This window comes from Phycomyces blakesleeanus, assembly GCF_001638985.1.
Source record: "Phycomyces blakesleeanus NRRL 1555(-) unplaced genomic scaffold PHYBLscaffold_7, whole genome shotgun sequence".
In the NCBI taxonomy this organism is placed as follows: Eukaryota; Fungi; Mucoromycota; class Mucoromycetes; order Mucorales; family Phycomycetaceae; genus Phycomyces; species Phycomyces blakesleeanus.
This window is the reverse complement of record NW_017265140.1, coordinates 569,316-582,277: the sequence shown is the minus strand read 5'-3', so window position 1 is coordinate 582,277 and position 12,962 is coordinate 569,316. Positions and strand designations below refer to the sequence as shown.

The 12,962-nt window shown below is 39.3% G+C and overlaps 4 protein-coding genes across 4 annotated transcripts; 1 reads left to right on the top strand and 3 right to left on the bottom strand.

Moving 5' to 3' along the window:
- Positions 1–918: 918 nt before the first annotated feature.
- Positions 919–1,601, top strand: PHYBLDRAFT_64279 (hypothetical protein; the record flags this gene model as incomplete). Its single annotated transcript, XM_018441267.1, has 2 exons — positions 919–982; positions 1,282–1,601. 2 exons carry the CDS (start codon positions 919–921, stop codon positions 1,599–1,601), a joined length of 384 nt encoding a protein of 127 aa, XP_018293395.1.
- Positions 1,602–2,875: 1,274 nt separating this feature from the next.
- Positions 2,876–4,186, bottom strand: PHYBLDRAFT_123858 (hypothetical protein; the record flags this gene model as incomplete). Its single annotated transcript, XM_018428957.1, has 2 exons — positions 2,876–3,989; positions 4,075–4,186. 2 exons carry the CDS (start codon positions 4,184–4,186, stop codon positions 3,094–3,096), a joined length of 1,008 nt encoding a protein of 335 aa, XP_018293394.1. The 3' UTR covers positions 2,876–3,093.
- A 516-nt stretch (positions 4,187–4,702) lies between these two features.
- Positions 4,703–6,550, bottom strand: PHYBLDRAFT_64277 (hypothetical protein; the record flags this gene model as incomplete). Its single annotated transcript, XM_018441266.1, has 1 exon — positions 4,703–6,550. The coding sequence occupies one exon, from the start codon at positions 6,548–6,550 to the stop codon at positions 4,703–4,705; it is 1,848 nt and encodes a 615-aa protein (XP_018293393.1).
- Positions 6,551–9,937: 3,387 nt separating this feature from the next.
- PHYBLDRAFT_143607 (hypothetical protein) lies at positions 9,938–12,754 on the bottom strand (the record flags this gene model as incomplete). Its single annotated transcript, XM_018431027.1, has 3 exons — positions 9,938–11,242; positions 11,386–12,110; positions 12,172–12,754. 3 exons carry the CDS (start codon positions 12,752–12,754, stop codon positions 9,938–9,940), a joined length of 2,613 nt encoding a protein of 870 aa, XP_018293392.1.
- Positions 12,755–12,962: the final 208 nt, after the last annotated feature.

Below are 12,962 nucleotides of genomic sequence, written 5' to 3'. Positions count from 1 at the left end.
CCAGAATATATGCTACCAGTACATCAAACATGTATTCATTTTGCATTAGAATGCTTTTTTTAAAAGCACCATGCCCAGTCAGTCTCAAAAGTATCAATACAGTAGATGGAGCTTTGTGTGAAACTTCCTAATAGGCTGTGCTTGCTCTTGGATTATTAGCTGATGGCAACGAGTGGGATCATGATCTACATGAAGCTGAATAACTCGCTCTTTCTGCCGCATCATATACGTGTTGTTCACTTATATCTTAGCCAAATGTTCTCCAAAAAGCCCTTCTGTGCTACTGAAGAAACACAAATATATAATTACTGATGACAATTACTTCACTGTAAATCATAATATTAAAAGTGTTGAAATAGACTTGACTGAGGAACCAAAAACAGCAAGTCTTCAAGTAATTGGCCATAATCTTTCTGAATATCCATAAATATCACAAAACTACGTAATGGAAGTAGAAGAATTCTCAGCGATGCAATATCTTGAAATTGTTGAGAAAAAAAGGCATAGTGCAGAAAAAAAGCAAAGAATTCTTGAAGAAAACAAAAAAAATGCTGAATGCAGAACAAAAAGCCGCTTATAGTGCGATCGTTACATTCATAAACATGCAAGAAATTGAACAAGCAAGCACTATTCTTCGTTGGTAGTCCTAGTCGCAACAGAAAAATCCTTGCTTTTTAAGGAACTCATAAGTCATATTAGATTGCAAGAACAAATTGCCATAATCCTCTTGCTAAGTGGAAGAACTGCCCACAAAAGATTCAAAATACCTTTAAATACAAACTACAAATCTTTCTGCATTATATATCTTGGATTCCTTCACACCAATATTATTCCGAAAGCAAGGCTATTTCTCTGGGTCGAAGTTATAATGTGAAGTAGACATAGCTTTGAATCATTAATTGCTGTCTTTGCGACATAATGGACACAGCTGATCATGCTTATGAGCAAATCCCATTTGGTGGAAAGGTTATTGCTTTTGGTGGTAATTTTGACAAGTTTTGTCGTTATAAAAAGAAGAACATCGTCTAAAATTTTAGATTAGTGCCTCAAAAGTGCTTCATTTAACTTAAAGCACACGACTTTTATAGAGTGGGCAGCTCACATGTAAATTTTCTGAAAAAAGTTTTGTCATTGGTAATAGAGAATTTCAGAATGAACACATCATGTATATTACTGTTTAGTGGCATATATAATTTGGATTTTTTGGGCAACTAATCAATAAGATGTATTCGTACATATCTTCTGTTGAGTAATGTTCTTGCTACTATAACGGAAATTCAGTTATCAGAATAACAGATATGCTTAGCCAAATTAATGAAGTTGCTCTTAAGATGTTTCCTAGAGACGACCGTGTATATACCTACTTGGACACAGCCATATACTCTAATGACCCGGATGTGGACAATTCCAGATACCCATTCGAGTTTGACAACTTCCTCATTTGCAGTAAAAATTTACTAGATATACTAAAGTTGAAAGTTGATATGTCTCTTATGATCACGCGCGAGATCGATCCCAAAGCTGGCGTGTGTAATGGCACCAAAGGGGTTTGTTTTCCGTCTCACATGGTACATATCAGTATAAAACGATTGGATCAATGACCCAACGGAACAAAACACTCCCTTCTAATATTAAATATGCCAGAAATTACAGGAGAATTGCGCTTTATATTTTCACGCTGCAAATTTCTTGTCCGTGCTGCATTTGCAATGCTAATAAACAAAGCGCGAAGTAGAATGTTACCTAATGTTGGTTTTTATCTTAGCCACCCAGTTTTTTCATATGGGTAGCCATATATTTTACAAAAAGGGATATTGGCAGCACAGAAAATGTAGTATATAAAGATGTTGCTCTTTAACTTTTCAAACATCTGCGCTATAAATTTCTTTCAGGCACATTTAAAAAGTCCAGATTTTTAATCTTTATATTTTACATTTTATATCTTTACTATTAATATGAAATCTACATTTCTTTCTACTATCTTGATATGGATAATAAAAAAAAATTCCTTTTACTAGTATGGGCCCGTTTATTTTCTTTTGTGTTCCTTCAGCTCGTAGCAAACATTTATAATTGATATTTTCTCATGAAACAGAAAGTTCAAGCCAGCTATCCTATTATTAAAGAGTAGATGAATATAGTTTATGATAATCACAGAATATAAAATATATACATACGGACGTGTTACATATACTTATTCCAAGTTATAAGAGTGATAGTTTTAGCCCAGTAATTATTATTATTTATACGAAATATCTGAGAGAAAAATGAGCCAGTTTGTCTTAAGAGAAAAGATATATAATACTGTTATTAATTCTCAAGATGACAAAGTTAATATTGCAATTAGAAACACATATGAAATGAATTTAATTGGTAAATCCTTTCAACCAAAATCACCAGTATTATATCAATTGGATTTCGTTCTGGTCAACCAATAGCTATTATATTATTATCCACAAATATAGAGCCAATATATCTTGAATACAATAATTAACGTGAACATCTTTACTTTACACGTCCGTATAGATACTGCATATATTTGTATCACACTATGAGAAAAAGAAAGTGGTAATAATAGAGTCAGGAAAAGAGAGAAGGTTTGATAATTTACACTCATATTTAACCCAAACAGCGATAGGTCTGAAACTTTCCAGTATTTAGGAGAGATTCATAGGTTTTATTTTAACAAAGATCCATGCTTGGCTTTATGTATATATATATATATATATATTTGTTAAGGACTTTGTATAAAAGCCGTGATATAAAAACATGAAAAAAGAAGAGAGTTTTACTATTTTTTTTCTTTGACAAATAATGAGTACTAAACTGATGTCAACTGATAATATCATCATTTCCAAGCCATCATAGTTATTTTGAAGCATTATTATTTTTATTAATAGTAGGTAGCTTATTTTGATGGTGGGGTGAGTTTTTAGAATTGCACTAATCAGATAGCTACTGTATCAAGTAGATTGACTAGCTATATTTGTGATTCCACTATTTATCTTATCCCTGGGTGACTTTATACCACATAGTATTGAAGGCTGATAATAAACAATAGTATAGAAGAGTGGATATAACATATAAATAGATCTAAGGCTTGATACAGACTTTGAGTCCTGTGCCAGTCAGGAACACTTTCCAAGCTTCATCAAAATCCCGGAGGGGAAAGGAATGTGTGACAAGGGAGCTCCAGTCTACCTTTTCATCTGCAAGAATCTTGACAGCCCTATCCATACCAAAAGGGTTTGTATAAGTTGACCGAATAGTGAGTTCTTTTCGGTAAACATCAAAGGGAGATACTGAAACGCGAGCATCTGTTTTGGCCACTCCAACCCATACGACAGTTCCTCCGGCCTTGGCAAACTGGACAGCCTGGCTCATGGTCTCCGGTCTTCCCACACACTCAAACACAACATCGTAACCTTCACCCTTAGCACCATCACCAGGAACCAACGCACCAGGAGCAACCGCAACATTGGCCTTGAAAATAGAAGTAGCCATTTTTCTACGCATCTCGTTTGGTTCAATGATCGTTACATGGGCCCCACCAGTTGAGCATAGTGCCAAAGCCATCATACCAATTGGACCAGCTCCAATAATAAGCACACGATCACCACTCTTGATTTCGCCCATGTCCACAGCATGTACTACGCATGAAAGAGGCTCGGCCAAACATGCTACTTCTGGGGTAACATGGGAAGGGACGGAATATACAGCTGTGATAGGAACAGCGACGTATTCGGACATACCACCATCAACCGTAACCCCGATACAAAACAAGTCATTGCAGAGATGGTACTTCTTGTTACGACAGAAAGAACACGCGTTGCATGGAACGTTAGGGTCAATTGATACCAGATCTCCAACAGAAAGACTAGTCTTGGATTGTTCATGAACGGCCACAATATTCCCAGAAAATTCGTGTCCAATGACCACCTTTTGGGATGCATGGGGTGTCTCACCGCGACATATGTGAAGATCAGTGCCTTTGAAGAGCATAAGTACTTTGTGCTTCTTATTATTCTTATAGTAGAAGACGTCTAAGACAAAAACAACAACAAAAGAACTCACCACAAATACCAGAAGCTGCTACCTTGACCAGAACTTCGCCTGCCTTAATAGCGGGAACCTTCTTTTGGATGATGTCAATAGAGCCAAGCTTTTGCCAACTGGCAACGGACATATCAGAGGAGAGTGACATAATGATAGTGGCAATAGAAATAATATATATATATATATATATATATGTATGTATGTATACGTATAATGGAGGAAGAAAAAGGAAAGTTTGGAACAATTGTCCCTCTATTTATATAGATGTCCTTCTTCCAAAATATTTCTCAAGAGTTTAATACACATAATTTTATTGACCATAATCCGGTATTACTTGCTACTTGCCAATAAATTAAATAAGGAATGTGAGAGCATATTAGGAAGGTAGGAAATCTCTCGACTTAACCGATCGCCTTATTTAGTGCTAAGATGGAATAGGCCGATTGGTGGAGACAAGATCCCCGCAAACTAGCATCCTTTTTTGTACAGTTACTCTTGGACTTCAACTCAGCCAAGGAAAGAAAGAATTAACGGTTTCACCACTTCTCACGAAAGGCGTATTAGATTTTTTTTAAGGTTCAATAATTTATGTTTCTTTATTTGTACAGATAATATTACAAGTTTATTATAAATATTTACATGGCTTTTATGTTGCAGAGAAATTTTGGGCAGGATCTTCAATAAATGTGAAATTTCCTGATCCATCGGTGGGTGTTGGGTTGTAATATTGTGCTCTTGGCTGAAGGTCGCGATCAAACATCATGACACCTTCGTATAGGTTATTTGAAATCTTGATACTTCTTGAAGCAATTTCAGGTGAGCTATCCATTATTAGTTTCCCTTTAGAGCAAGTTCCAGAGGGGATAATGATTTTCTCAATCTTGGCAATCATTTCAATACAAATATCATCCTCCCATCTTACTTCAGCCATAGATCTTAGAATTCGAAGAGCTCGCATAAGACCAAGCTTACATCGAGCAGTGATAGCAGAGTCGTTGTATTTAAGACTCTGTACCAGCAGCTCAACAGAGCGCCTGAGATCACCTGGCCAAGTTTGACATGGAGCGAACTGAAGAACAGCGAGCCGTAAGCTTATAAGCTCAATAGAGCCATCAATCATCATCATAATTGCTTGGCGTTGAAGTGGATTGAGGGTAGTTCCATCAAGAGGTAGGAAGCGATGTAGCAAAAGAGCAAGGTTCGTACATCTTTCCATAGAGATTGAGTAGCACTGTTCAGCTAGTGGACCTCCAGGAGTATCGAGAAAGGCCCCCGGTTTGAGATAAGCGGGCAACTCAGATGCCCAGGTACCAATAGCGTCGACAACCTTATCTAATAAATGTTTCAAGTGTACCGGATCTTCCATGTTTGCCCTTTCTAACTCAAGCACCAAACGACGGCGTAGTAGCCACACCTTGAGAACGTTACTCCATACTACTACACCAGTTTGTTCTTCCAGCTCGTCCAGCGAGCAGGGACCAGGGCGCTGTAGTCTTGCCAGATCTTCATGATTGTCAGATTGCGGTTGAAGCATTGAGCATGATATTGCACCAGATTCATGTAGAAAGTGATCGATCTGGTATAAGTACCACCAGAGTCGGTTGTCTAGCACATTTTTATCGTTATATATAGCCGTCTGATCCCATACCAATGGACTTATACCAAGTGCAAGAGCCATCCGAACAGCTACTGTATGATATAATGCCTTTTGTGATATGGGAATTACAGTAGTCATGTTTAATAGACATAATGCAAGGATATGGTGTGTATGTGGAATGTCAAAGCAATTTGACAGTGCTTCTCGTGCCAAGGATGCTAGTTTGGCTTGAACGGTGTCTGGAATTGTTTTTTCGTTAAGATGTCGCAAAGGGGCCGGAGGATGATGAATGAGTACATGTCGTACCCAAAACGTTGCAATGCTTAGTGCAAGTGGATCACTAGCAGGATCATCAAGAGATGCATACCATTGAATAAGTTGTTGCTTGGGTATAACTGGATAGTAATGGTTCATACAGTCAATATAATAGTGTACACAGTCGTCCAAGAGGGTCAAAAGCATGGCGTCAAAGTTCGCCCATTCCATAGTCGGTTTCCAAGCAGTCTTAACATAAAGTTCGCTGTGAAAGTTTATATATGGGAAGGCGGCTGGATTATACTGAAGAGAATTTTTTGCGACAGAGATATTTGTTGAGGGGATGGATTGCGGAAGGGATGTTGTTTGAGCCCATTGGTCAAGTACAGCAAGAAATTTGACCATTGAATCTACATTTTTTAGAGTGATGTTGTACTGGTCGCCTTCTGTGCATTCAATTTGCCAATCTTCTCCAGGAAATAAGCTTAAGATTTGGATAGGATGGATTATGGGCATTGGAACAAGCTGAAATTCATTAGTCAGTTTGCTCTCTGTTGTAAGTAATTTGCGTGTCTTTGGTCTGCGAGGTCGAGTTCCATTGATAGAGATTCCATTGTGAGGTCCAAGGATGATTTGGGCCATTGTATGTATGGTTGTACTGGATTTAACTTGTCGCAATCTTTTATTGTAATTCTTGTAAATATGTGTATGTATGTGTGTGAATTTGTAGTTTTGAAGGAGAAAAAGGAAAACATGGGGTTGAAATGTGGGGTAAAATGAGAAAAAGAAGGTCACAATGGAATCGAGATGTTGAAAGTGATGTTTGTTGATGTATTTATTGGATGAAATCATTCTACTTCTTTCCCTTGGTAACCTTGCCGTCTTTACTGCGCTTTCCACCTTCGAAGCCAGGCCGTGCCTTGCCTCCCTTGCCTCCCTTTCCACCTTTGTTGTCACTAGACTTGGACTTGGACTTGCCCTTGTCTTTCTTACCACCCTTGTGTTTGCTAGTCTTGAAATCAATGTGCTTCTGAAGGTTTTCGTTTCTCTTCTTAACCTTGTACTGTTCATCTCTCTTGACCTTATCGAGACGTTCGTTCCACTTTTCGGCACTCTTAGACTTTTGCTTCTCTTCACGCTTAATGGTCTTCTTCAACAGCTTAACATCGTCCTTGAATTTCTCACCCTGGGCCATGGCAATAGCCTTTTGCCAGTCTTCTTTTTCTTCCATAGCAGCAGCCTTCTCCTTATCTTCTGCCTTGAGCTTCTCGAGCTTTTCCTGCTTAGCCTCAACCTTCTTCAGCTGAGTCTTGGCATCAGATGGGCCCTTTTTCTTCTTTTGCTCGTTTCCAACATCCAATTTTCCAAAGTAAAGATCACCGTCCATCTTAATTGAGTCAGCAGAGGGACGACTGGCAGCAGATGGCTAGATAAACAAATAGATATAGAAGTGTCATATTAATTTAATAAATGTCGTATTATACTCAATTGCTTTTCATTTTTCTTTTACCTTTGAGTAAGTAGGATCCTTGACGAGTTCTTCAGAGGTAGCCTTACCACCCTTCTCCTTTTGTGCTTTCAAGGCCTTCTTTCTATCTTCCTTCTTTTTTAATCGTGCCGCGAGTACGTCCTGACGACTGCGAGCCTTTGCGTTCTCTGTGCCAGGTGCGTGACGCTTCTGGCGCATAGAAGCAATACGTTCCTGGAGACGGTCACGAAGATCAGAAATACTTCCTTGCTGCATAGGCTGTACGGGTACTGAAATTTGAATCATAATTATTAACAGAATGTTCTAATTTCTCGTCCAAGTTCAATGTAGCAACCCTTACCAATTGCCTCAGTAGTAGCAGTAATAGATACACTCTCTTCTTCCTCATCATCTCCAAGACCGCTGAATTTAGAGTTTCCAAGATGAACCTTCTTAGGTTCTTCGTTATCTTCTTCAGGCTCGCTATCGTCTTCGCTATCAATTCCCTCTTCTGCTTCAGCGTCTTCTTCTTCTTCTTCTTTCAACTGTGCAGCCTTTTCTTGTTGGATTTCTGCTATTGACTTTTTGTTTTCGGGGTCAAGCTAAATCGTTTAAGATAATTGTGTTATTATCCGAGTACAGTTTTTCATATAGTTATATATATATTCTAATAATAGTGTTGTATGTACCTTTGCTTTCTTTGCTTTTTTAGTTGCTTCTTTGATGACCTGTTTAGGGGCCTTTTTCCGCTTGTTATGCATAAACTTAGATCCGGTCTATATATGAAATCGAGAATGAGTTGAAGGATCCAAGTAATCTGATTCTATTGTTTCATTCAAAAATGAATCGATTCTTACGGGATCGTCGTTTTTTTCCGTCACATAAAATTTGGCGGGTATGAGGTGCAACAAGCTGTCAAAAAGCTGTGCATGTGCTGTCATACGCTCCTGTAAAATTAGGAAGATTAGCTTGGTGCTCTTAATGTGTTGATTAGATACTTACGGGGAGCGTTTCCAGCAACTGTTGGTTGGCCATTGTGGAAATGAGAAGGGGATGGAATGGATCGCTTTCTGATGATTATACCTTCAAACAACAAAAAATTGCAAATTGTGGCGGGAAGCTTTTTGCTGTCACACGAGGACTGCTAAGTTCATCCGAAAAATAAAGCATTTGAACTACAGTCAATTTGAAAATACAGTATATTGAGCGGTATGAACCTTTAGATCCGCCGAGTGGGTGGGGAGATATGCGGACGAGTAAGAGGGGATATTGGGGATGAGGTGGGGAGAGGTTGCCACAGAAAGGTACAAGATACTTGTACCAAAGGGTTTCTTTTAATGAGTCAAACAACAAGTAATGGCCAGAGCGACATATGCTCTCTGCGACAATTATAAATTTAACAGAAAAGTGGGTTATTTTATTCATTTGGTGTGTACAATGTTATTATGAGTGTACGGCTCTATAATAAAACTATGTTCTGCAATGTGCTCTTGTGAGCTTCCTGGGCCCAGCCCTTCAGCCCCGATCGAACTGAATGGTTGTCCGTCCCGGATAGCATCACAGTTTACTAAATTACATGACAGTTGCATTAATGTAGTGTTGGTTAGGTTACCGATTCATAATACACCACAAATATGGACCGAATAGTCGGGAAGAAAGTATTTTTGTGTATATATATATATATATTGCTATAATTTTTAGTAGATTTTTATTGATGTATTTCTGAAGCTTCAAATAAAAACTGTTTCCGACTTTATATTTTCTTTGTATCTGAAGTCCTCCGAGCACAATTTCTTTTTCTCTACTGCAAAATATGTCTCAATTACAATACGACTTGGTCTAAAATTCTGTTCATTATGTAAAGTCTTGGATAATCACTTCTTTTGAAACTATATAATTGTGGGTGAGCTGGGTTACTTTACCCTTTTATTTATCTACTGTGTCTTTGAGCTGTAAAATGACTGGTGATACTCCGAAGGGATCGACGCCAAAAATAAAAACCACGGATTTTTGTGATTTTCTATAAAAAATAATAATGAAAATATCGATGAGCTTATTTATCTAATACTGATTTATAAAATTCAGTTTTTCTTGCATACTCAAGACACGCTGTTAAAACAAGACTAAAGTTCTTTATTTAGTGCTGTATACAGTCCTTTTTCTTAATTATTCAAGCAATGCAATGTATGGATTTGAAGTTTTTTTATTGTCTTTGATCATTTTTTTTTGGAAGGCATAAAGGAGAGTAATTTACATAATATATAGTTAGATAAGATGGAATAGAGAAATAACAAGTGGTTGTGAGAGTATATATGTGTGTGTGTATGTGTGTGTGTGTTTGTGTGTGTGTGTGTGTTTGTGTATGTGCGTGAGAGAGAGAGATTGGCGTGAAAGACACCCACATGTAGAGTAGTGACATGGCGTAGGAAAAGGGAGGAGGTTAGTAAACATGATATAGGATATTAGAATATAAGATAGAATAAGATAAGATAAAATAAAATAAAATAGAATAAAAGCAAAGAATAAAATAAAGTAGAATAGAAAAAGAAAGAGAAAGATGGTTAATCTAGACTGCCCTTGTCTAGCTTGTCCATCCACTCCTCAGGTATGACCGGCACGGCCTGGAGTTCCTTATCACGTCTTGCCTCTTCTGGCTCAGATGCCCAGCTGTGAACAGCAACCATATGTGCAGTAGTAGGCACAGAGAAAGGCAGCATGAACCGAGAGTCTTTGATTTCTTTTGTGTCTTCTTCCTCCCCTTCTTCTTCTTCTTCTTCTTTTTCTTTTTCTTTTGAGTTAGAGTCTGCAGGTGTTTTGGCACTTAAAGGAATGTTGTATTCGGTGGTTGTGGGGGTAGGGGGGAGGGAAATAGATGAAGAAATTCCAACGCTGGACATAAGAGAGCCGACAAAACTAGAGACACTGTCTCGGCGAGAAGGCTTGCGTTGAAGAGATACACTCTGAGCACGTGATAGGGGTATACCGGATTTGCGGTTAGCGTCCATAGACTGTCGAGATTGTCGACGGGCCTGCTTGTAGCGAATGCTATCTTCAGCAACTTGAATGGCATAACGCTCGACGTCTTCTGGTAGACGAGCTTCGTTGACTTCGTAGCGATAATTAATAAGACAACGCTTGATTTGGAGTGAATTGACGACATCGAATGTCTGAACTGTACTAATAAAATTTGGGAGGTCGCCAAGCTGAGTAAGACATTGTAACAGCTGCAATAATTGGATGGTTGGGTTGAGATAAGAAGCAAGACTGGAGGGCAACTGTTTGGCACGGATCCAGTCTTCCAGTTGAGACAAATTAAGACGGATCTGCATGGCCTTGGAGCGGCAAAGGAGTTTCTTGGTGGTTAGGATCCGGTTGAACATTTCACAGGACATGTAGTGGAAAAACTGGGCGAGGGCCTGAATTATAATGGTCGGGTGGACGTTGTACGAATCAAAGACGAACAGAATCGAATCCAAGAGACTAGTGATTGACTGCGGCGAAATATTGTGCCCTGCTTCGTCTGGTGTGGTATTGCGCTTCATCTGTACTGCCAGACCACCATCTGGAGGTACACCCACTGAACGTCTGCTGGTGCGCCTGAAGAAGCGTTGCCAGTCATCTGCAAAATCGACGTCCTCCATGCCTGGGATCTGCTCGTGTTCCAGCATGGCTGGCACGATGACCTTTGCTAGACGTCGTTCGGTATCGTTTATAATCATCAAATATGTTTCAAGGACTAGCTCTGATAGGCGCAGTTGATGTTCTGCCGTGGCTACGACTAGCCCGCAATCCTTCTTAAGGTAATAGAGTGCCTGGGTAAAATTGGTTATCCAAAATGCAAGCACATGGACATTGCGAGAATTGGCCTAATTGTGATACACAAAAGCAAAATTAATAAATCAAATCAATATCGGCCAATAACACCATGTGTTGCGATCAATACAAGGCAAATAAAACACAAATAAACAGGTATTTGGATTAATTTCAGCCACAAAGTGGGCTTTCATACCTTGACGGCTTTACTCATGCGGTCAAGGGCGCCCTTAAGGACTTGATGGAGTAATTCATCGCTTGAGAAGTAGTGGGCAAAACGTGCGCTCAAGAAGGCAACATTTGCAGGTACACAGATTTCCTGTTTTGTTTTGACTGGTAACTGGAAGTTGGTGATAACGGTATCAAGAATGTAATCAAGGTCATCGGCAGCAAAAACGAACATCTGGTCAGGCATGCAGCGGTCCCAATGGAACTCATTGTCCTCATAGTTTTCGTCGTCGTCCTCATTAAATTCAAAATCTTCGTCGTCATCATCATCGTCGTCTTCGTCGTTTTCAAAATCATGATACCCCTTGTTGTTTTTGTATTTGTCGACGTCGTTTCCGCCGACAAGAGTCATGGCGGTTTCGATTAGTTTCTGATGACGATTTGCTTCTTCTTCCATAAATGTATCATAGCCCTCTACTGTAGACTGATAATAGAAGTCGCAGTCTCCGGCATTGGAAGAGGTAGAGGAGACACTTCCAGGGGTACGACCGGCAATGCTAGAAGTAGATGATATGCTGTCTCGGGGGTTTGTGGTGAGGATTTCGACAATCTTTTGGTTTTCGGTGTTGAGGAAGTCAAAGACGGTACGACCCTTGGCAGATTTGGTCTGGGAGGAAGCGCCGTGTTCGAGTAGGATTTTAACCAAACCTTCGTGATTGTTGTTTGTTGCCCACATGAGAGCGGACCAACCGACTGGAATGCATAGTGTTGATGTGTCAGATTTGTGGTCTATTTACCTAACAACAAAACTTACATGCATCCTGAATATCAATTTTGGCACCCGCTGCAAGCAACAGCTGAGCAATCTCGGCTTTGCCAAAGCAGACAGCGTAGATTAGCGGAGTGGTGCCATCTTCGTCTTTGGCATCAATGTCGATTAAAGCCTTGGTCTTGTCGTCCTGAAGAAGCTTGCGGACCTTGTCAGCGTTACCGTTAGATGCGGCTTTGGTGAATAGCTTCGTCATCTTGAGTTTCTTGGCGGCTTCTTCAGCTGGATCTGACAGAATTCCCTCTTCGGTTTCTTCATCGGTGAGTTCCGGGAAGTCGTAATCGCGTGTGTCGCTCTTCTCAGACACGGTTGAGGGAGTGGCGATTGTGGTACCGAGCATCTCTGATAATTGCCTGTAGCTGTCTGCCATACGCTTAGCCATTTCGTCGCAAGACATGTTCTCGTAGGCCACACGGTTCTTTTCGGGGTCTTCGTCTTCATTGGCTTGCTCTTTGATTATAGAGAGGATATTTGCTGAGTCTGAGATGGGGCTTTTTGGTTTTTGGTGCATCAGGTCGAGGGCAGGGTCGGTATCGAGCGGGAGGGCTATTGAAGTGCTGCCCATCATGTCGAAATGATTATTAAAAGAGGATTGAGGCAATTAACTTGGGTTATATTGAAGAAGCAAGTTCTAAGAGAGATATTAAAGTAAAAAAAAAAGAAATATTATTTTTATATCTAACAAGTATATAATTTTATTATTATTATTATTATTAATGTTATTAATGTTATTTTTTTTTATATATATTTTTATATTTTATAATTAAGGTTGTAAT